This window comes from Dipteris shenzhenensis, chromosome 13, assembly GCF_047967505.1.
Source record: "Dipteris shenzhenensis isolate YYH24624 ecotype China chromosome 13, Dip_SZ_1.0, whole genome shotgun sequence".
Classification (NCBI taxonomy): Eukaryota; Viridiplantae; Streptophyta; class Polypodiopsida; order Gleicheniales; family Dipteridaceae; genus Dipteris; species Dipteris shenzhenensis.
Window position 1 is genome coordinate 22535579 of NC_141608.1, and position 25271 is coordinate 22560849.

Below are 25271 nucleotides of genomic sequence, written 5' to 3' on the forward strand. Positions count from 1 at the left end.
CACCTCAAGCGTAAGTAGACTTTCCGCGTCCAAATATCTTCTCCACCTTGCTGTCTGGAAACCAGCCTAGGTGGGCTGCCACTCAAGCTCAGTCTACAGCTCCTTTAGGGTCACCTTCACCTCCTGTAGATAGGCCCAAGGCTAGCCTGCTTGCTGCTCGTCTGCTGTCAGAGGGCTGCTCCCGAAGATGAGATATGAGGGCTGAATGGCCCCCTTTTATAGGCCCAGGGCCTGATCCAAAAAACTGACCTGGTAGGGGAATATGGGCCAACCAGACTGCCCCTCCCTACCCGACTTTGTGGTCTGTAAACCAACCTCCAGGCAGCCCTTGATTGGCTGACCTGGGGCGGCTCTCTTGGGCTGCTGCCAGGGCCTAAGGGCAGCCCATATAGGGCCCTACCCTTGGGTCCTTCTAGGGCTGGATGGCTGCAACTGTTCCGCCACCAACAGGCCCTTATTGCAGGCGCCTTTGCCCTGCCATAGTGCGCCATGTGCTCCTTCTGGATCTGCCCTCTAGGCTCTCTCCAGCCACATGTGCAGCGCCGTACTGATCCGTACTGCTGCTGAGGTCAGCCTCCATGTGTCACCATCATGCAGCCACTTCTCGCCTCTATCTGGAGCTCCAAATCCCCACGGATCTGCTCCTAGACCTTCTCTAGATGTGCTGCCCACATGACATCCTGATGCTGTCCATGTGGCAGCCCCTCTCTCTCTTTTTCTGTGGGGTGCTGCCCTAGGTCTCCCTCCCCCATGCTCTCCTCATATGGGGGCTTACAGATGGGGTCCGGGGAGGTGACCTTTCCAACAAATATACTAAACTGTTTTAATATTTTTGGGAAAAAAAATATATTTAAATACCTATTATTCACGAAACATTTTTACAGACATTTCGGGATTGTCCCAAAACGTTTTTGAAACTCCGAAACGTGTTTCGAAACTCTCGCCTACTATGCAATCAACCTCCTTGACTGCTGTACAGCATATACCCTTGCTGTAACATCATATTCCAGCCTTTGTTGGCAACCTTACCTGCCATTTGCTGTCCATTTCACCTCTCCTACAAGGGTGGCTACCTGTCTTCAAGTTTGGAGCATTTTTCCTTGCTGTAATTTTGGTCAAAGTCACTTGGTAAGCTCCTACTGCATTGACTCCTTTTATTTCCAGCAAGGCCTTGTGTTGCCTTGGAAGGCCCCGTGTTACCTTTGGAAGTCTTTTTGCAGTAGGTACACTTTGTGACAGCCAGACATTTGCAATTGATTTGAAGCTTGTGCAATAAATTGCCTTTGGATTTGGGAGATTGCACTCCTTTCATTTGCATTGTCAGTTGGTGCTTTTGCCTTGCATTTTTGCACTATAGTTGGCAACAAGGATGACTTGTTTGGGATGCTTGGATCTAAGGACAAACTTGATGGCTCAAATCATCCCATGTGGGCTTATATGATGGGGCATGTCTTGGTTGCCAAGAATCTTTGGAACATTGTTGTGGGTACTGAGGTCAGACCCACTAGACCTAATGCCTCTGGTACATCTAGTAATGTCTCTGGCTCATCTTGTGATGGGTCTAATACTTCTTCCACTACACCTCCTTCTTCCACTATAGCCACCTCTTGCACTACAGTTGCTTTGCCTCCTACTCAAGAGCAAATTCAGTGGATGGACGTGATGCAAAAGCACATGCCTTGATTGCTTTGTCAGTAAAAAGGGTTATTATCCCTTAAATCCGTTCATGCAAGATAGCTAAATAAACATGGGACAACTTGCTTCCTTATATCAAGTGCGGAATGAGGCTAGAGTGGCCTATCTCTGCAAGTAGTTGAAGGACTTAAAGCTTGAAGAGGGTGGTAATATGGATGCCTATACCACTGTTAAAGATTTAAAGGAGCAAGTGGCAAATATTGATTAGGTAGTCCCATATTCTCAGCTTGTATCCATGACACTTGATCAATTGCTTGATTCATACTAGGGCTTTGCCACTACTTTACGGTTGGTTGCCATGGGCAATGCCAACAACTACACTTTTGACTATCTGGTTGCCCTTTTGTTACAGAAGGAACAAAGCTGTGTGAATAGAAATGCTTCTATGGCTAGTGATCAAGCCTTTCAGCATAAAAACAAGGGCAAGGAGAAAGTTTCAAGTCGTAAGCCCCCTCATACACATGCTGGTCATTCCTTCGATGCATCTTCTTCTAGAGAGAAGAAAAAGAAAAAGAGATATAATTGTTGCAGGAAACCTAGGCATGACATCACTGAGTGCAAGAAGAGAATTGCATCTGAAAAGAAGGAGTCAGGTCTTGTAGTTTCTGGTGCTCCTAGTCCAGATGACAGGCATAGATAGCCAATTTTGCCCATGATCAGCGTTGGGCTTTTCTTGTTACTTATCAGTGCAATCCTTTTATTCATGATGCTTGCATAACAATTTCTGATGGTTATGATGCATGGTTTTTTAACAATGGTGCTAGCATGGTTTTTTGACAGTTTCTCAAAGGCACTCAGCATTTGGGCCTTCTCTACAAGGCCAATTCTTCACTTGTCATGCATAGATTCACTGATAGTGATTGGGTTGGCTATTCCGACACCCGTGTGTCACATAGTGGCAACTGTTTCATGCTTGGTATTTCATGCATTTCTTGGTTCAGCAAGAAGCAGACTAAAGTTGCTACTTCCAATCGTGAGGTTGAGTACAAAGCAGCTTTTACAACTGCAGTGGAGTGTGCTTGGCTCTGGAAGTTACTTGCAAATTTTCATGCATGTCAGACAGCTCCTACTGTTTTTTGCTCCATGGCTTCCACCTCCTTTGCTTCCTTCGCTTGCTCTAGTCTACAAGAGACCAGGTACTTTTCATGAAGCTGTTCGATTTGCACAAGCAAAGGAGTGGAAGATACATAAATTGGGTTTAATTAATGTGCCCTGTTTGCAAGCGGAGTAGTCTTATGTTCCAAAGTCTATGAAGCCTTTTTTGGATGTGTCAGTGTTGCCATTTGCACCAAGTAGTGGTTCTCCTTCTGATGTTTTATTTTCATTTTCTATCAATTTGAATGACGAGTTTGCATGCAATGTAATAAAGCAGGTTGAGGCCAATGATGTTACAAGCTGTGTTCAAGCTTAGGACGAAGACCTTTTGTCCTTTCCAATAATTTATAATGAAGGTTCACTCCCCAAGGGTGGAGAAGTTCTTGATGACATGCTAGACTCTCAAACAATGGTTGAGGAATTGTACCTAGTAGGGACAAATGAAGTGGAACCAGATGTGCTTGAGTATGATGATGAAGAGGAAGACGAGAGCTTGTATTTATCAAAGGCTCATTTTGAAGAGGATCCAAGTGTATGAGGTTGTGTTTTTATTGATAATGTTGATCACATATTACTTATGATGCAACTTGTATGCATGAAGACCAAGCGATGTCCATAGAGATGGTCAAACAATACAATCCATGAAGAAGAGACAAATCCTGAGGAACCTATTCACAAGGAAGCTAGTATGTATGATGGTGTGGATGTGAATGATGCTGATAAGAGAAAAAGCAGCTGGTTTACATTGCCAAATAGGGTGAAGACCATTCATTTATGGATGAAGAATTGCATGATGGAGAGGCGGGTTGAACTTATGCAGATAGTGCATGAAGCAAAGGCTAAAAAGACGGATTTCCAATATGAAGATTCCATAGTCCAAGATGAACCAAGTGGTGGGCATGTGCGAGATCAACTCCAGTCTTCACAAATTATTGTCTTGAATGTGGACTACTTTTTGATTAGCCTTCTCCTTTAGTGCTAGTTTGTGTGGGTGTGTGGATTTGCATGTGTGAGAGCATATGTTTATACTATGGTCTACACCCACTGTTGGGCATTGATGACATCTGCGGGAATGTCATAGTAGCTAGTCCCTGCTATGCATGATGGAGTTTATGGTTTTCAACCTTCCGAGTGACTATCATGAGATTGAGACTGCACTATGTGTTGGAGTTTGGGCATGTTCATGGATTCATCTAGATATATCCACAATGCTGAATATGTGTTGTGTGGTTATATCAGGATATGATCCTTGGAAGGATTTTTTCATTTGAAGCATTCAGTCCCGTTCTCCTTCCTTAGGTGGAGATTGGATGGATAGCGTACAAAATGGAGTTTCTCTTTAGTCCATTTGAGGGTTTCCTCCCCTTTTATGACTGCCATCTTGAAGGCTTGGGCCCTCTTCATGAGTACTCTTTGGAGAGTTCCCCTTTCTCAGGAATAGATTGATTGATAGTATATCATGTGGTACTTCATACTATTTTCAGTGGTCTAGATGGGAGTGAGGTCTTGTCTTCTTAATGGGTCCTTGGAAGGTCTTTAAATGACTTCTAGATGATCGCAGATACCAGGTAATAAGTCACCTTAGGAGGAGTGCAGCGAGAATACAACAGATTGATGCAACCTTACCCTTGGATTGTGTTCTTCTACATGATAGGCTTCCTTCTCAATATACTTAACTAGGGGCCTTCATGAGATCAGGGATTTCACTTCAGGTCATAGGATTTTGAGGATTAGGTAGGGATGCCTTGGTCTTTCATGTTCATTCTAGGGGCATGGTGATCAGGTTTACAGTATGTATATTTATCCATTTTGCATTTCTGCCTGTCCGAATTGTAGGATGTAATTGTTGCCTCTATGCCCTCCTTATTGCTTCGTCAACACCTTAGCTTGAACTATCCGATCCATTGATGTAGGATGGTGGAGGGATTGAATCTCATCATATCTAGAGGGGGTGCAAAGACGATCCCCTTGGGAATGGCATAGCAACTCTTTGTAGCACGGCATCCCTCCCATACAAAATGTGCTCGAACTCGAGGGGCTGATCCAAGTCAATGTCTTTGCATAGAACTTGCATACCGTCTTCTTTGTGCCAAATTGTGCCATCTCTCTTCATGAAGATAATATCTTGCCATATGGCTTGCCTTGTGCTTCCATTTGTCACGAGGGCGTAAGTTTGTACTTGCATGGGGTAGGACCATGGAAAACTGAGTGTGGTAGGGCTTCGGGATGTGGGTGTGCAAAGTTTCTCCTAGGGAATTGTGCCTTGGGGGTGAATTTTGGGGTTTGGCCCCAAGAGGGGGGCAAAGAACCTTAGAACTTTAAGTTGTTCATTGATTGGCCTTAAAAAAAGGTTGCACTAGAGGGGGCATTTGGGGCAAATGAGGGGGATGCCATGTGGCATTTCCTCATGCCCTGATGTTTTTGGCAAGGTTGCCTTGGGAATCACCTAGAAGAAAAATCATGGAAGGCAAGAGGCGCCGATGGGATCTCACGGGGTCACGAAGTGCAAAGGATTCACGTCACACGGTGCACGAGATATACGGATTGCACGGAACCCTTAGCTGAGGAGATAATTCATTTTGTGGTTGTACAGAGAGCTGTACGGCTATGTACGGAATGGCTGTACAATGTATGGGTTACGTACGAGTCAACCATAGGCAAAGAGATGCACGGGTACTGCTTTCAGTTCAAGAGCAGGTTTCCCGGAGATTTGTAGGCTGATCATTACGCTTTCATCCATTGCTTGGGCATATACCAAGGGCTTAGTGGGCTTTCGAGATAGTCAAAGGAGTTGTGTGACCCTGCAGTAACACTTTCTAAGTCTCATGTAATATTTTGGAAAAGTGTTGGATGCCTATTGCCACTAGGAGTGCAGTAGGGTTATTCCTTGAGATACTGAGGCCTAGCTGTGTGTCCATGCTTTATCTTTACCTCGTGAGAAGGTGAATGGCTAAGAGGGCACTCAACGCAGCTAAGGGGGACTGTGTGACCAAGTATTGGTTGCCAGGAATAGGCCTAAGCTGAGTGCAAGTGTTTTGGAACTGAAATGGATGCCTATTTGCCATGTGTGGTGGGAGACATTCTCAGCAAAGAACACACATTGTTTATCGATGCCTAACAGGTTGTGTAATATCATTGATGCTAGAGGGATGGTACTTGTATGAGTGCCATATTGTTTGCTGTGATGAGATGCAATTTCTCTTCTCGAAGAAACGGTTTGATGTCTGAGGATGTATGCGGCCGATAGGATGAGAGACTATTGGTCATGACATTCTTGGACAGTGGAGAAAGATCTTTTATGCTTTCTTTTTCTGCTTTGAGCAGACAGGTAGTTAATTGGGCAATAGTGATAGCTGTGGGGATCTGTGTGGCCAAGCGTGGTTACTAGTAGTGACAGTTCCACGCTGTGTGCAAGCTTCTTGGATTAGGGAAGACCTACTGCCAGGATTGGTGAGAGCAGTGAACAATAAAGGCTAGGCAGGGTATGTGGATGCCTAATGGGATGTATAAAGGCTAGGCAGGGTATGTCGATGCCTAATGGGATGTGGAATGCCCTAGCTGCTAGAAAGCATGTATCTTTTATGTAGCCTGGATTTCAGGGTCTCTCACTTAATTAAAGAAATGCTGAAAGGGACACCAAGGTTTGGGGCCAATCTGTGTCTTTGTCTTGGTGCAGGGGCACTCTAGCTCCCAATCTGCTAGTTGTATGTTTGCTGAATTGTTGTTATAACAGTGTTGGCTGGTTATTTGTTAGTTCTACTGCCCTTTAACTTATTGACGGTCTGTTTCAGCACCTCTTGAGGCCATGGGATGGGATGAAGAAGGCTGCTTTTCTAATTCATAAAATTGAGATATGGGATGAACTTCGAAGCAAGGAGAGTTGCAACTTGCAGCCTACTACAGCAAGGCAGAAGCAAGTGCAAGAAGGAGGAAGCAACGAGGGATTGCAGGCTCAAATGGAGAGGCTGTAGTAGAGAACTAGCAAGCTATCATTACAATTAGACCAGGCTTCCAAAAGCCCCAATGTGAACAATAGCAACGTTGGAGAGGATTCAGGATGGATGGAAAGGGAAGTAGACAAAAGAGATGGCAAAGGGAGCTCTTGGCTAGAGGGCGGAACAAGAAAAGAGACACGGTGTGGCGAACAAAATTGCAAATGCGGGAACAAGAGGTGCAGTGCCAAGTTTTAGGCACTACACGTTTCACTGATACTGGGCCGTTTTGGCCATTTTGGCCATTTCGGCGGCGAAAAACGTTACTCGACGAAATGTTTCTTGGCAAAATGTTTCTCAGCGAACATTTCTACCCGTTTCGGACTGGCAAAACTCCTTTTTTGGCTACCTTGATCCACATCAATGTTCAATTTCAATCTTGTTTCCGTGGGAATTGAAATTGGTCTGTTTTTGTGCATCTGAAAATTTCCTAGCAAGCCTTTAGCATACTTTGTTTGACTCACAAAAAAGCTATTTTTGTGCCACTATACTTCTATATCCAAGAAGTAATTCAGTGGCCCCAAATGTTTCATCTCAAGACTCAAACTCTTTGTGTAGTGCTGTTTTAAGCTGCTTTATGAGTGTTTGATCATGTGTGTAATGATAAGATCATCCACATAGAATGAAAAGTATGAAGTTGACATTATTTTGTAGCACAAATCGATTGGGTTTTGAAGTGGCGTTTTCATGCCAAAACCGTTTCAAGAAGGCATCCATGTTCATGTGTCGCAACCTAGGTGCTTGCTTAAGCCCATAAAGTGACTGTGTAGCTTACAAATTCTTCGCTCTTGACTTTTGCACACAGCCATGTGGCTGATGTATATAAACCGTCTCGTCTAAATTGCCATCCAAAAAGGCTGATTCAACATCCCATTTTCCATACAGGCAATGAGAAATGTGCTGCCATGGATACACCCTACCTCATTTGCTTGTTTGCCTAAGTAATATCTCTAAGGGTTATCTTTGTTTTAAAAAAGAGGGTTATCTCTATCCAATACATGCATCATGAGGGATGGAATTGCTATCTTGGCTGCTGTAATTTTCCTTGTAGCCTCCTCCTGCCACCCTCACAAATGTCCAGCAATTTTGCATCCTCCATTGTCTTCACTTATCATTTTGGCGCGCGCTCGTGTGCGCACATGTGCACACACACACTTTTTAATATATAGTGAAAGCTTTCATTGATTATATTACAAGAAAAGTCACCTCAGAAAAGAGGCGCTAGAAAATACATCAACTGAAGATCTCAGTATAAGCCAAATATACATCCTGATCTATCTGGCGAGTATGCAAGCAATCAAAGAAAGATTGCTGCAGAGAATGCTTAAAGAAAGCAAAAAAAGAAAATTTGGGATCACTAAAGACTTTACAATTGGGGTCTATCCATAAAGTCCAAAGTGCCCAATAGCGAGCCAAAACAAAGAAAAGATGAAACTCCTGTCGCTGTGGATGAAAACCAAAGAGCTAGAAAAATTTCCCGAAGAGAGGAGTCAGGAATCTCGCTCGTAGCCTTTGTCAAAGAGAATGCAGAAACTGTCGAGAAGATGGGCAATGCCAGAATAAATGAGGCATAGTCTCCTAAGAAGTTAGACACCGATGACATAAAGCAGGAGCAATGTGCCTACGGGTCAGCAACTGTCCAGATGGAAAAATTCCCAGAAGTACTCACCATAAAAAAGCCTGTTGCCGCAGTGGAACCTTATATGCCCAAAGTTGCCGTAGTCTTTTCCTCCACCACTGAGCTGGCCGTTGCATTTGCCAAAGAGAATTACCCCTTTCTAAAACCCAGGGTTGAGGCAAAAGGATTTTGTATAATGCAGGCACAGTAATTTGAGATAGCCTCAAAGGACGAGAGGAGGACCCAAGGGAGTCAATGTCCAATCCTCTAATCGATCCTGGAGTTCTAAAGGGGGAATCAGAACCAAAGCCGAAAGCATACAAGTGATTTGCTACCAGAAAGTACGATAATGAGAGCCAGAGAAAAGGAAAGCATAGAGCCATCATCATGAATAACATCAGCAACAGTATTGATTCCTTTAAAAGAAGAAATAAAATAAGAACGGCGAGGTTCTTGTAAAGCAAGCGGGGGTTGAAAAACATTGGACCAGTGAATGCTTTCAGCCTGCAAAAATTTTCCCATCGAAGACTGTTGACCATGCCATTCCAGGTGAGACAGAATATGCTTCCAGTCAAGAAGCAAGTTGGAGACCATAGGGCAGCCATGCAAAGTGCCATCAATGCATCCAAACAAGAAATCCCACTGAGTGGGTTGCCAAGGACCAAAACTAGGAGTACTGATATGTGTGACCAAAGATTGAATCATGAGATCCCAAGGCTGATCACCTTTCAGAAATTACAGCAACATTTTTCCCCTATGGGCAAGGATGTGTGCCTGGATATTAGTGATATTCAAACCTCCATGCATTCTAGGGGAACAAATTCGATGCACCGAACGTAGTCTGAGACTTTTTCTGCCACGTTTGGAATGCCAAAATATCTCCATAATAATAGAGATAAAGGAATCAAGATCTGGCTTGGTGAACATGAGTAAAGGCAAATAAAATTGAAGGTATGCCACAAGTATGGACTGCACTATTCGGAGGCGAACATGTAAAGGCCAGGTTGCCAGTCTCCAATATTCAAGCTTTTTCCAAAGCTTGATTAGAACCCAATCAATTTGCTGTTGACGAGTAAGTCCCCAACCCAAAGAATAACCAAGGTGTCGAACTAACTGAGTGGGTGGGATGATCTCCCCTGGCCATAAGAGACTGTGCCAGTCTTTAAGATGTAATGGGAGCAGCTTAGACTTTTGAAAGTTAAAAGGCCAGCTGCCAAACCATAAACTGAAAGGGCTTGCATCAAAGCAGAAAGATCAGGTGGAGTATTCCTTGGAGTAAAGAAAGAATCATCAGCATAGGCCTAAGCAACCATGCTGCGATTTGCATCCAGTTCCAAACCATGGAGAGAATCTGTAGCCACTAGATGATCAATGTATTGCAGCATAGGATGAGTAGCAATAGCATACAATAAGGCACTAAGGGGACAGCCTTGACGAACCGAACTACGAAGAGTCCATTCTTCAGAGATGTCTCCAGAAAGAATGCAAGGAGCATTGCTCTCCTTGTAGAGCCAATAAATAACCTGCTGCATTTTTATTCCAAAGCCCAAGGATCACATTGTTTGTGAGATGAACTTCCATTGAACTGTGTCAAAAGCTTTGGCAATGTCAATCTGTAAGAGCAAAAGATCCTATTGCGTGTACTTGGCAAATTCAATCCCAACATAAGCATTGGCAATATTGTCCATGATATGCTTACGAGGAACAAAGCCATATTGAGAAGGATGCAGCCCATCATACAGATAGCCTTTGATACGATCAACAAGCATGTTAGCTATGATCTTATAAATGACTGGCATGAGTGTGATTGGTCTCCAATCAGTGATAAAATCAGAAATCTGCTTCTTAGGAAGGAGCTTTATGTGTCCCTTTTTCCTATAAACCCATGTGTGAAAAAGATCAACTGTGTGGATGTATCCAAAATAACGAGAAGTGCGTGCCAAAACAATCACCAGGAAATCGGGCCCTAGGACACTGCTATAGAAAGTGCAAAACGTCACAAGTCTCAATATAGTGCCAAAAGAGATGAGGCAAAGATTCCTATGGAGCCAGACATCTGTGACAAACCATAGGAGGAATGTATCTGCATGCCAAGAGTTGGCCAAATATAACTTCAAGCATCACCCGCCACAAGAAAACCTACTGACGAAGAGGAAGTTTGCAGCTTCAATATTTTCTGCCACCACTTTGCATTATGATTCATGGACCAAATATCTATTTGAATACCAAGGTGGAGGCATGAAAACCTTACATAACTTAGGAACTACAATGTCAACCAACATTAAGGGATGACATGTTGAACCCCATCCAGTGAAGGACCCAGTCCTTGAGGCAGTCCATGAGCTCAAGTTGTAGCACTGGCAGACTTTGATAAATATATTGCCAAAGAGGCCGACAATGCATTCCCAAACCATACTGCTTGAAGGAAAAGATAACATAGTACCATCAGCATGTAGGACATCTCCCTTATGCTGAATCCCTCGATTACTAGGAAAATACGAGCGTCTGAGCTCGTGCAAAGCCAATGGATGAGCAAACACCTTTTTCCAATGCAAACTCTTAGCGCATAGACAATTTCCGGCAAGAGAGTCGCAACCATGCCATTCAAGATGGGAGAAAACTTCCTTCCAGCCCCAAAACATTTGGGAAACAAAAGGACAACCCTCAACTTTGCCATCAATATGCCAAAAAGAAAATCCCGTTGAGTGGGTTGCCAATGGCCTAAAGCACGGGGGGTCATATAGGAAAGCAAGTGATGCGTCATAGCAGCCCAAGGCTGATCACCTTGTAGACATTCCAGCATCATTTTGCCCTGATGTGCCACACACACACTTTTTATATATAGTGAAAGCTTTGATTGATTATATTACAAGAATAGTCACCTAAAAAAAGAGGCGCTAGAAAATACATCAACTGAAGATCTTAGTATAAGCCAACCACACACACATATATTTTTTTGGGGGTGAAAAATTGAGTTGCTTTATATTACAAAATCATCATCCCAGAATAGGGTGATGAGAAATACATCAAGAGAAAACCTCAATATAAGACAGATATACATCATGAGCTATACTATCAGAATCTAAGGATGTAACATGGAGATAGACTGGCTCACTCACTCAATACTATATGAACTGAAAGAATGATGCACTCAAAACACAAGTGATACTACAGAGTGAGTGTGAGAATCAGAGGGAGAGAATACAGTGGACCTTCGGAGAGGGGAAATAAATAATGAACAACGTCTGTACTTTTGCTGCAAGTGGACATTGCCAAAGCTTTTGACATTGTTCAATGGGACTTTATCTCACAGGCCATGCAATCCCTGGGATTTGGAAATAAAATGCAGCATGTTATATACTGACTCTACAATGATAGTAAAGTGGCTTGCATTTTATCTAGATATATTTCTATCAGTGGACTTTATATTGTTCAGTGAGACAGGGATGCCCTCTGACTGCTTTGCTTTATGCAATAGCTACTCTTCCGATGCTTTGCTATACTGACCATCTTGTGATGTCTTTACATGGTTTGGAGATAAGCAACAGAAAGCCCATGATAGTGCAGGCTTACGCTGATGATTCATTCTTCACTCCAAAGAACACAGAGAGAGATCTTTCACAACACATGAATGCTTTATCCTTGTATGAAATAGTTGCTGGCTTGCAAGTAAACTTTCAAAAATCAAAGCTTCTACTTTTTCATGCAAAAGATTGGCATAGTTCTGTGTGGCCTTGGGAAATTGTGTTGCCCAATCAACTTGTTTGTCATCTAGGTTATCCATTGGGATGGATGGTCACTCGCCGCCAACAAACGGATTAGGTGCTTGCTAAGCTAAAAAAGAAACTGAAATATTGGAAGCTAGCCACCTAGCCTCTTCATGTTTGACTTCGTATTGTACAATGAATTTTTGTGGCCTACATTCAATTCTTCTTGCCTTTGATAATGTTCGATAAGAAAAATATTTCTTCTTTTGGAGACTTTCACAGTAGCCTTGGTTAGACGCAGAGCTATGACCTGGAGACATGCTAGGACTGCACCTTTGAGTGGCCGACAGCACTCTATCGCTGATTTCATCCCCCCATTGCCTCATCCACCCTGATGTCCTGATGGTGATGATGATGATGATGATGATGATGATGATGATGAGATAGTCGACTAGCAACATGACTATGTTGTACTTAGGATTTAGTACAGACATTCTGCATTTTTTGCATTTGCATAGGTGTGGATGCTCGTTTACCACAGCTCGTTTGTACGAGGTTTTTCACAGTCTCATAGACCCATCAGTCTTCAGAAGACTTTAATAAACTTTCTTTCTTTCTTTCTTTCTAAGCATGGCCGTAAGAGTATCAGATTACTCTCTATGGAGCATCTCTGTTCACCAAACATGCATGGGCGGTTTGAATATATTAAATATTCACATTCATATTTTTGCACATAAGGGGAAGATGATGCTGGATTTTTTGGAAGGGGATCAGCCTTGGGCTGCCTTGATGCGTCACTTGCTTTCCACAGATGACCACACATGCTTTTGGACACTGGCATCGCACTCAATGGGATTTCATTCTAGGATATATTGATGGCAGAATTAAAGGATGCTCTTTTTCTTCTTGAATGTTTGCGGCTTGGAAAGAGATTCTATCTCATCTCAAATGGCATGGTCGTGACTCTCTTGATGGGCATTCCTTGCGTGTTAAGAGTCTACATTGGTCAAAGGTGTTTGATTCCCCTCTTGCCTTGCAGGAACCTTGGCGCTCTTGTTTTATATCATCCAAAGGGATTCAGTTGATGGGTATGTCCTTCATGCTGATGATACTCTATTATCCTTTCCTTTGGCAGCCAGGCAGTATGGTTTGGGCATGCATTATCGTTCCCTTTGGTACTATCTTTCCGAGATGCTTCATTGCTTTTTGCCAATACCAAAGCTGGAGCTCACTTTTGCATCGCCAGGGTTCAGCCACTCTCCCTTTGCCCCTAGCTGATGTCTCCGTGGCCAATTTATGCAGGGTTTTGTTACCTTGTCTGGGAGTTCTCGTCACGGAAATCGACTTTGGTCTATGGATCGTAATCCTAAATGGTGGTGTAAACGATTGTAGCAACTTTGGTCCTGCAAACTATGGAAAGAAAGAAATCATAGTCTTTGGAGACTCTACTTTTTCCACGTTTCACCATTTCCAGATGTCACTTAGGCAATCTCTTTATGATTGCCTGTCTGTTTGTCAGATAGATTACTCTGTTTACTTGCCTTTCAATGAAATCTTCTGATATTGTAATTGTATGTCTCCTTCTTGGGGACTGCTCTTTGTAATATAAATATACATGGATTTCACCAAAAAAAAGAAAGAGGGGTGTCTTACAATGAAATCTTTTGATATTGTAGTTGCATGTCTCCTTCTTGGGGACTGCTCTTTGTAATATAAATATACATGGATTTCTTATAATGAAATCTTTTGATATTGTAATTGCATGTCTCCTCTTTGGGGACTGCTTTTTGTAGTGTAAACATACATGGATTTCACCCAAAATGTGTGTGTGTCTCGGGGAGGGGGGGTAATCTAGACTCTATATGTTAGTTGGACTCAGGTGTGCTTATACCCATTTGCATGAAGGGGGGGTAAACACCCCCTTAGGACATCGCCGGGGGTTCCAAGGGGGGGCAGCAACATGCAATAGGCCCCTCTAGCAAAAAACACATGAAAATTGGTGCATGAGTTGCTCATGAGTTGTGTGGTCAAAATTGTAAGATAAGGGTGTGGCTATAGCAGGAGAGCACTTGTATCTTGTATCTTCTCACTCATGGGATAAGAAAAACATCTATTTCTCTGTGGATGTAGCCCACACTGGGTGAACGACGTATATCATTGTCTCTCTTTCTCTTCCATTCCGTGCATTTTCTATATTGTGTGTTTTACGCATTTTTCTTCTCGCATTGTTGCTCTGTTACTGCATTGCTCCTAACACCATGGCGCGTATAACTCAAAATATACTGGCACGAAAACAAGAGTACACAGCCAACCAATCATTTGCTGCACACAACGCTTGCCTGCAAAGCAAAAAATGATGAATTCTGATTTCTGTCTACACTTCTGAATAGTTTCAAAATCAATGATGATTGGCATTATAGGCATTGTGTGAAGTCTTTTTGTGAGTTTTTAGCTTGCTTTGCATAGTGTTAGCGTAGTAGATATATGCGGGCATAAAATTAGTCACAAAAATACAAAACAATTTTTTGAAACTCCCTCTGATTCTTTGAAATGGTTCAAAACGTCTCACATGTCGGAGTACTGAAACGCTTCATTGAACTATGGCCTCTACGTGGAGGGATATTTTTCTTAGCATAGTTTTTAGCTTGTTTTGCATAGTTTTAGCATAGTAGATATGCGGGCATAAAATTTGCATATTTGAGTCACAAAAATACAAAATGAGTTTTTGAAACTCCCCCCGATTTTTTGAAATGTTTCAAAACGTCTCACGTTTCAGAGTACTGAAATGTTTCATTGAACTATGGCCTCTACTAGGAGGGATATTTTTCTTAGGGAACGGAGGGGCTCTCCCTTCTTCTCAAGGTCTTTAGCAGGACTGCGGTGGCATTCTCAGCCTCTTCCTTGGTTCCTTTCTAGTTTGTCTATCGTCCCCATCTGAGTGATTTTTTTGGTTCATTCCATGCATGATGTATTTTCCCTCTGAGCTTGCTCTTGCGGATTTTTTTCATACTTAATAGAAATCTCTTTTATGGGGGGAAACAAATTCGGTCTGTAAGCATGTTAGTTTGTGAGATTGCCTATTATCTTAACCAAATGAAATGAAGGAAAGGCAGCTCTCAATGTTTCAATGGGTGTCTCTATATCATCGATGAATTAGAATTTAGGGTTTCTTAAACATCTTTATTTTGAAGGATTTTTTTTTTTTTTTCCATGAAAAAGACTTCTATTAAGTAAGAACAAAAACCCGCGAGAGCAAGCTTAAAGCGGAATACATCATGAAATCATGAGGATAAATAAAAAACCCCTCAGAGTGAGGTGGAAAAAAGCCAAGGCTGAGGCTGAAAGTGCCATCTCAACCTTGTAGTAGATTCAGAGAAGAAAGGAGAATCCTTCCATTCGCTGAAGAAAGAAGCCCTCCTAGCTGAGGCTGCACAGGAGTCCCCCTGCATACCCGTCCATACGGCCATCAGAGTGTGTACGATGTCTGTCCAGATACTAGCCAATGTGTGCGAGGGATGAACTTGAGTACCCTCCATAGCCTCTGTGCATCTAGCTCTCCAGATATGCCAGGCTGCTATGGTCGCTAGAACCTCCCAAGAAGTATCCACAGAGGCATGTACAGCTGTAAAAGGACGGTGTGGTACCACATCCAATGAACAGAACTCAATCCGATGACGTCGAACCGAAAATGGCCCGAGAGGAGTCAACTCCCTCATAGAAAACCTGAGGTCCTGTAAGAGAAAGCCAAGCCACCGAGCCCCAAGTCATAAAAAGAAGGGAATGGGCAAAGTGACTGAAGATCCTGGCTATCCCCATCCAAATCAATCTCGCCTGTCTGCAATCCCATAAGCAATGCTGAATAGACTCCGAAGCAGAAAGGCAACGAGGGCAAGTAGGGTCGGCTCCGAATCTGGACCTCCAAAGGTTCACTGCAATCCCTCCATGGATAGAAAGCCAAAAGAATATAGTGATCTTTCTATTCCTGTGGGATTTCCAGAGCCTCCTCCAGAAGTACCTCTGCTGATCCGCAATAATACCAAAAGTCTCCCAATGAGGAACTCTGGAGGGTATCCAACCTCTACTACTGAGCTGAAATCTCCTGGCATTACTGACCATGTAACGAAAGAAGGGGATGCTCTTCTCTCGATGCCCCGCGTCAATCCACTCCCACTCTCCGGGGTCCCACTGTAAATACCTGATGGGAACTCCTCCATAGAGCCAGAGCCTCTAAGACCCGGTGGAGAGTAGCGCCGGCGGTCAGGGTCTAAGAACCACTCTGAATCTGATCCCTGCATCAAAAGACCTACAACCCTGATAGGCTGAAAAGCAGACTCAAGCAAGATGTCCTCTGTGGACTGCCTATCAATCTCTTCCCGGGAGGAAGGAGGAATCCTCCGAAGAGAGCTTCTGAAACTGGCCCAAGCTTTCAGAATGGCAACCATGAGAGGGGACGAAGGTGACCTGAGGTGTGCTGTGGTGAAGATCCATCTAACACTGCTCATCTAGTCTCCTCCTGAGGAAGGTGTGCACCTCTGTATGCTGCTGATAAGAAAGTCCTTCCACGGTTCCTGTCCTGGCATAAGTCCTCGCACCACCATCTTGCAAAGTAAAGCTCTGCACTATAAATCTGGATCAATAATATTGAGACCCCCATCCTGTGTAGGGAGGATGAGGGTCTCCCAAGCCACCCTGGCTAAGGCATCTGTTGTGCCATCAAGCCCACTCCAGAGAAAGTTCCTGATCGGTCTTCTGAGCTGAATGATGCAGTCCCTAGAACGGCACCAACATGAACATATAAACCAGGCTGTGGCCAAGACGACCTGGTTGACCACCACAACTCTAGATGCAAGATCCAGCTTGGCTGAGCTCCAAAAGAGAAGCTTCCTTCTGATGCTCTCCAACACGGGAGCAAACTGCTGCATGGTAGAAATACCCAAGCCGACCTGGCAGCCCAAATACCTGATAGGCACACCCCTCTGAACCCAAGTGAACCCTATGTCAAGCCCCCAAACTGGAGTGTCCTCATCACTGATCCAAAAGCCATTGGATTTATGCCAATTTATCTGCGCCCCTGCCGCCAAGCAAAATAAACCCAATGCTGTCCTGAAAGAAGTGAGCGTCTGTGGAGAGGCATCCAAATAAATTGCTATGTCGTCAGCCAACTCACTGTCAAGTAGCTCCTCTTCTCTTCTGATGGGAAGTCTCAGCCCAAAGATGTCAGCTTGAGATCTAACATAGATACTCATAGCTTCGGCCACGAACAAAAAAAGGAAAGGAGCAAGGGGGCATCCCTGATGGACTGATCTCGAAATCTGAAATCTCTCACCCCTTACCCCACCAATAAGTACCTGGCTATGGGCTGATCTGTACAAAGAGGAAACACCTCTGATCCAAACATCAGTGAATCCAAAGCGTAGAAGGGTGCCCTCCAAAAAACCCCAATCTACTCTGTCATAAGCTTTTTCAAAATCCAATAGTAGAATGGCAAGATTCTGGCCACTTTTGAAGGATTTTAGATTAAATGTCATGCAAATTGTGCCAATTTGTATAAGTTGCTGCATTGCCAGAGAAACAAGTCCCTGGCTTATCACCCCCGAAGTACGCAATGGAAACTCTTTTTCTTCTTGGGTCAGCTCCAGACGAAAGCCTCTCTTCAGTCTTACACTGACCGGTACCAAAAACAAGAGAACAAATGCACTAAAAACTATCTTCAACTTGGAACCGAAGATTACATCAATTCGCTCCTTAATTACATAGCTATGAAGGAGCTTCAAAACCTTCCGACCCTTCCAAAATATAGTAGCACTTCAGCTGTAAATATGAAGGATGATGTGGATTTTGTATGCCTCCAACAAGGGCTCCAGTGGCATTTGTGTGATTTCTCAACTTGTAGCTTCTTCCCTGCTCGAGTCGCCTTGTGAATAGCCGGTCATTGCGGTAACCAAGTTATGTTGCTGGCAAAAACCTTTGGTTCCTTCATTTCAGTGATGAGAAATTTTGTAAGTTGTGTCAATTGTGCAGCTTGCTGATCAAGTTGAAGTTGTTGGCTGTGTAGCATTACAACAAGGTTTCTTCAGCAATGCGCCCAACAATTCTGTCTTATGTTTGAGTTTAGAGTAAGAGCACAGTGTGTGAGGTTCTCATGTACTTGCAATTGCTTGAATAGATTGGGAGTAGGTGTTTGTCCTACTTCTACATTTTTTGTTTGATGTGACAATTGGATTGTGTCTGATAAACAAACTTATTCTTTTCTTGAATTTCGGGTTTTGTTTGAGTTTTCAAAATTTTTGCATTGATACATTTAATTGAAGAACGTTGTCCAGTGCCTAAAGATGACTGGTGAACTTTGAACAGTATTTGTGTTTGTACCACTTTGCACATTCGTTTTGTTTTTCCATGTCTTTTCTTTTCTTCCCACTTGACTAGGTAGCTAGGCTGTGATTTTGATGACCAGCAGAGTTTTCCTCAACCATCTTGTTGCTTTTGTTCAGGTACACAATCCTGCAACAGGGGAAGTCCTGGTAGATGTTCCATGCATGGGTGATGTTGAGACCAAAGCTGCCATCAGTTCTTCATATGATGCATTTCAACGTATGTTCTTTTGCAACATAGCAATTTGATACATCTTGTAAATCTGAAACTTCTATATTGAGTTTTCCACACTGCACAGAGGATGTGCATTTAATTAAGCTTGAGAACAATCTGAGTGTCAATACTCCCTGAAAATCAGGGCTTTGTGAGTCTTTACTGGCTAAATTTTGGAAATGATAATACTTGCATGTGATCAAAATTCGTCTTCTGAAAATGGGATTAAGTTACCATGATTTTTGGACACTGCTAGGTTTGCATATATTCCTAAAAGTCATGGTTAGGAGGTTGAGTCTTTAATGATCCTTGATTCAGTAGTAATCCTCTTTCGAGATCAAATGCATACGGAGTAGTACTGCTTCTGCCAAGGCACTTCTAGATTAGAAATGCACGCTTGCTCTAAGAACCCTCGTGCCTTCAATGAGTCTATACCCCATTCATAGAAGTGAATAACCTTTGCAGCACTGAGCTTTTCTGTTTCTACAACTTCCCTATCTGACCTTCTTCTCCTTTAATGCATAGGATCTGCCCACTTTTTCTTCATTTTAGCTCATTTCTCCCTCCTTCTTCGGCCTCTTCTTTTCAGCCTCCCATTGCTCCTCTTTCTCTCTTAAACTCAGCCATGTGGTCATCAGCTTCTATTCTGCCATCCCTTTCTGCTTTGCCTCATCTTGCCACCCTTTCGTCTGCCATTCCTTAGGTTCACCTGTTTTTTTCACCTTTATTGCTCTTCTGCTTGCTACAAACATAGAAACAAAAGCTGTTTAAAAAAGACAGCAAAGTGAAAATACCTCCTCTACTCAATGGCCGACTAGATGTAGGGCTTGCTGCAGCTTCTTCCATTGGGCTGCAGACTGCCTCTGGAGGGGCCTACCATCCAAATTAATGCAAATCCACTTTATTCAGGCATGGAGAGGTGTGGAGTGTGGGTAGACTGATCTGTAATCTCGTTCAAGTTGTTGAAGGGCCTATTTTTAGATCCCAAAAAATTATTGCAAATATTGTACATGTCATATATCTCACACGTAGGAGCAAAAGTAAGCTCTTTAGAGTATTCTGAAATGATGTAGCAGGCCTCGACAAAGCAAAAAGCTCAAGTTGTTGCAGCTCTGAGCTGTTGTAGATGAGCTGGAGGCTAGGCACAGCCCCGAAAATGCTTCTGGTATAGGCAGTTCTGCAGCAGTACATCTTAGAACGGCTCGGAGCTCCAACAACAGCTTCAAAATAGGTCGAAAAAGCACCAGCAGCCTCAGACAAGTGGTCGGCTATGTTGCTGCAGCTTAGGGAACCCTAAAGTTGGTGATGAAGAGCTCCAAAAACAGCATGTGTGCAGGCTCTTGTAGAACAGGATACTGACCAGCAGATAAAAGGCGTCTAGAGCACTTGAAATAGCGTAGGAATGACACTATTGGAGGCTGTTATGGAGGCAGTAAGCTATGGAGATGGAGGCAGCTCTGCAGAAAACCTAAACAGGTAGAGGCAGCTGAAAGGAAGAGGTAGAACTGAGGTGGCTGAGAGGAGGAAACTGCATAGGTAGATAAGGAATAGGTTAGGGCAGGGAGATGATGACATGGCAGGGTGCCCTAGGGGCAGGATTGACCTGCTCTGATACCATATTAGAAACATGGTGTGAGTGAGAGAGAGAGAGGCCAGGGAGTGAAGAAGTGATACGAAAATGTAGAAACTATGAAGGCTTTCATTCATTCATAATCATCACTAAATGAGACACGTGAAGTACAAGCCTTATATAGGCTACACACTCACACACTAGCACCAACTGCATATGGGATAAGTCCCATAGTGACACGTGGCACTCACATATGAACTAGTACTAGATCTCCTAGTACAACACATCACACATCAGATCTCCCACACACTCTTTGGCTATGATATCTCCAACAGAGCATTGACTTCAAGCATACGAGCATTGCAATTTAAGCATGGATGTTTATATCTTAATGGGAGGTCCACACTTTGTATGAGAAGAGTGGAACTACAAAACAAGCTCCATAGGGATGAAACCAAAAAAGGGTTTAAACAGCCAAACGCCAATGGAAACCCGAAAATGCACTAACCGGACCGACTAGAGAGATACTCTCATTCTTGTAATGAGCTACAATGTTATAGAAGTAATCACAAGGTCCAATATATGTCAAACGACTAAGATTAATCCTAACATTTACTGTTAGCTCTATGCAGCATGATTTAATTCCTGTAAATTCAACACAATAGGCTAATATGTGTTCGGTAATGGGTGATCCTTCCTCTTTGTGGTGCTTGTTTTATGCAAATGGGGTGGGCAATGATCCGTTCTTCTATGGACATGTTAAATGTGATATAGCTGCGGTAATGTAAGAGATCACCTTTGACATATCTGCAGTAAGTTGAGTCATTGAAACAGAGATGGTGGCATTTCCCCCCGTGATTTGGGGTGTGCAGACGAGCTTGACAAATGAGTGATAAAGTATCAGCCTTAATTGCTTGTGGGTAAAATCTTAGAACCAACAAGCTATTGATCACTGAGGCATAGGAGGCCACGAACGAGCAGCAGCATTTTTTAAATAAATAAACGATATTTCTTTAACATGGAAGAAAAGCTAAAGCGAGTTGGGGAGAAGCAATGAAACATTGGGGAGAAGCAAAAGCAAAAGCTAAAGCAAGTTGGGGAGAAGCAATGAAATGTTTTGTTTTAAACCTGTATGCCATTTTGGAGAGAAAATGCTTGACTAATGTCATACATCATTCAGTTCTATCTTATGTTTCTCTTTAGAATTGGCAGCATTACGCACATAGCTTAATTTCGTGAATCCAAGATAATAAAATTGGCCGGATTTAGGTTGTTTTGGCAGACTATGACCTCCTTTAGAGATATCTACTTAGTTTGTGTGGTGCTTATTATGTAAAAAAAGCTGGCTTTGTGTCTACATCTACCATTTGGACGATTGTGCCACAAAGTTTTGAGAGCTGGCTTTTTCTGTGAATGTCAGTTTTGCCAAATTTGCTCAAATTCTGCTCTCCTCCCTATTGGCTGAGATACACAGCATCCGGGCCCGTCAGGCAGATCTGACATATTACACTCAGGAGCAGGCCCAATACACCCAGCAGCAAGCCCGCATTATACATGAGCAGGGCACCCTTATCCAGGGGCTCAGACACGACATCACATAGCTCCGAGAGGAGCTCGGGACCCTGAGAGCAGTGCGTGGAGGGACCCCAGTCACAGAGATGGAGGCACAGATAGCCACAATTCAGTCAGCTATAGCAGAGACGACTAGATGGGTGGACATGGTGAAACGGGAGCCTGCAAAGGTAACTGTTTCAGCTGCCATACAAGAGCAGCAGCAGAGGGATTCAAAGGCCCTCAACATCCGGATACGAGGGATCACGTGAGACAGCACCAGCACCACGACGACGCCCATGGAGGAGGCGATCACCTTTGTGACCACCACCATGGGGGTCCCCGACCACGGCGTAGAGAGGGCATGGCGAGAACAACCCCTAGTCATCGGTTTCAGAGATTCACATGCTCAACTAGCGACACTCCGACGTCAAGCCGCTCTACGAGAGCATCCCATCCTATCCATGGATGAGGATTCGACACAAGTACAGATTGAGGAGCGCCGAGTTCTTCTCCAGCAACGGGATGTTGCCTGCAAGGAGGGAAAATGGGCCGTGGTCCGAGACGGTAGGTTGTTGACTGGTACTCCTCGGACTCCCACCCACGCCCCCTAGGGAGACGGGAGCTATGAGACTCATGTTTCTGAGACCCTAGCCTGCACCATTTGGAACTGTAATGGTAACCTTATGGTCAGACCCAGGGAACTTCTCGGAATCTTACACAGGTTGAGACATAGTCTTTTACACTGAGACACACTAGAGCCCAGAGCGTCCACTACCGATAGTCAATGGCTACACATGGGAGTCAGCCTTCAAGGATGAGACGAGGGATACAGGAGGAGTTTGAGAATCAGGCAGGGTCGCAGTATTGTACAGGTCTTCCCTCGCTGGAGCCATCTCCGTTGAGAGGAAGGACGCACACTCCCGATTCATGTGGATCCGGCACGCACGGCCACTCGTGACCTTTTCATAGCAATATGCTACTTCTCGCCAGACACATCCCACTTCGCCAGGGTTGCGCGAGAGGAGGGTGAGACATCGCCATATGCACCCTTATATCCTAGATATCCTGGACCTTTCAGCTCGCAGGGAAGTTCTCCTTGTTGGGGACTTCAACGCCAGGACGAGCACGTGCCAGGCACCACTCCTGGACTTCCGAGACGACTCTATCATGCTACCAGACATGGACCTAGATGGAGCAGGTATGACCAGGATCTCATCGGACCGACACGGGCTTGTTATACCATATGGACACACGCTCCTTAACCTGGGCAGGATGCATGATCTAATCATCTACAATGGGCTTGATCTATGGCCCTCCTCAGGTGGTTTTACTTGTTTCCCAGATGGGGGGGGGGCACTAGTGTAGTAGATTACATCATGGGATCCCCTACCTTCACCTCACGTATCACCGACTTCACCGTAGCACCACTCCCTCCAGGAGCTGATCATACATATCTATTCTTCACTATTGCCACCTCATGCTTAGCCACACCACACACCACATATGACGCACGGCACCTACCACGACATACACTTTGATCACAGCCTCTCCCCTGCCTACTCTGGACGCCTAAATAGACTCCTAACCTACACTGATCACATACCACTGATAGAGGACCGTGCTGCCCTGATTAGTCGCACACTTCACGAGGCTTCTCTCCAAGTCTTTCCCCACACCACATGGTCCACTAGACCACCACCTCTTGGTTCTATACCCTACAAAAACTGGTACGATGCGGAGTGCAAGGCTTTTCGCTGACAACTCCAACTTGACACCAGGTGTCACCTCTCGAACACACCAGACACGGTATGCAAGTACCGACGTCTCATACATCGGAAGAAGCATGCATTTCTTCGTCGAAATGAGGAGTTGCTCAACGTCTTGTACAGCAACAACAAGGAATTTTGGCGGAGATTCCTTGAGTGTAGGTCTTCATTACCCCTCACCGACAGGAGAGTTTGGCACACGTATGCACGCCATCTTTATGATGTCCCACACCAGCCTACTCCAGATCTCATACACACACGTCACCCCACCACTTGCACGTTGTTCACCAGAGGGGGAGTCAAGGACGCGACATTGAAACTGCACAATGGCCGAGCTAAGGACCACGAGGAGCTATGCGTTGAGTTTATTGCATATGGGATCGACACGTTAGCCCCGATCCTAGCAAAGCTATTCAATGATGTTGTTTGCCTTGGCTTCCCCCGCACTTGGACACTCAACACTATCACCCCCATCCACAAGGCAAGGGATCCCATGGACTCGAGTAACTACATGACTATCATGATTGGACATGTGATGTCCAAGATCTATGCAGCAATATTGGATGCGTCGGTGAGCCTGTTCGCAGAGATGAGAGGGCTCAGAGCAAAGGGTCAGGCCGGTTTCAGGCGAGACCATGGGACTATGGATCACATACTCACACTCAGGAGTGTCATAGAGGAGGCCAGATCACGGAAGGAGAGGGTATATTGCTGCTTTGTGGATTTTCGCAAAGCCTTTGACACAATACGTCGAGCTCGACTCATCACACGCCTATAGGCACTCAGATTTGACCAAGAGATCATCTGGGCAGTCATGGCGCTTTATGAGAGAGTCTCACGAAAAGTTTGGACAGGCGCAGGTTGGACAGATGAGATCTTGAGCACCATAAGGGTCAAACAAGGTTGTCGCTTATCACCAACCTTGTTTGGCCTCTACATCGATGAGCTTGAGACTTTCATGGGGGCTTCCGGAGGGACCGGTTGCTCACTTGCCGGGATCATCATCACGATTCTTCTTTATGCAGATGACGTGGCACTCTTATCATCCACACTCGAGGGGCTCCAGCGACACCTGGACGCACTGCGGGCTTTTTGTTTATCCCATGATTTGGAGGTCAACCTTGGCAAGACTAAGGTCATGATCTTAACACCTCTTGAGTAAACATGCACCGGAAGCAGTTCACTTTCGGTGGGTCACCAGTTGAGATCGTATCCTCATACACTCACTTGGGGTTCATCTTCTCCGGCCCGACCTTCACGATGAGATGAGCGATGTAGGCCAGACTGAGCAGGGGATATGCCTCACTGGCTCGGCTAGAGAGACAATGCTTCCACTCCCACTTCCAGGACCCTTGGACCAAGGCTCTTCTCTTCGACTCCTTGGTCCGACCAGCCGATATGTATGGCAGTCCTTGTTGGGGACCTGACATGTCAGATATAGAGTGGACATGGGTGGAGCGCCTGCAGATCCTTATGCTCTAACGGATGATCCGGGGGAAACCATCTGTACCACATCATATTATTCAGGCTAAGTTTGGTGCTTCTCCACTCAGCTAGATGAAGCCTTTCAGAGCATCACATATCTACACCAAGTTAGATCATATGGACTGCACATCAGGGAGATAGAGGTTGCCATGGTTGGCTCTCGATTCCTCCATGAGGTTGGCAGTAGAGGGAGACGAGCGAGGC

General features: G+C 44.4%; 1 protein-coding gene across 1 annotated transcript in view; it reads left to right on the top strand.

Annotated features, from left to right (window-relative positions):
- ALDH5F1 (aldehyde dehydrogenase 5F1) overlaps window positions 1-25271 on the top strand; it is a 266167-nt gene that overhangs the window by 15884 nt on the left and 225012 nt on the right. Inside the window, exon 3 of the mRNA XM_087383488.1 lies at window positions 18599-18698. Within this exon, the coding sequence (XP_087239614.1) occupies window positions 18599-18698 (100 nt within the window). The remainder of the gene's footprint in view (window positions 1-18598; window positions 18699-25271) is intronic.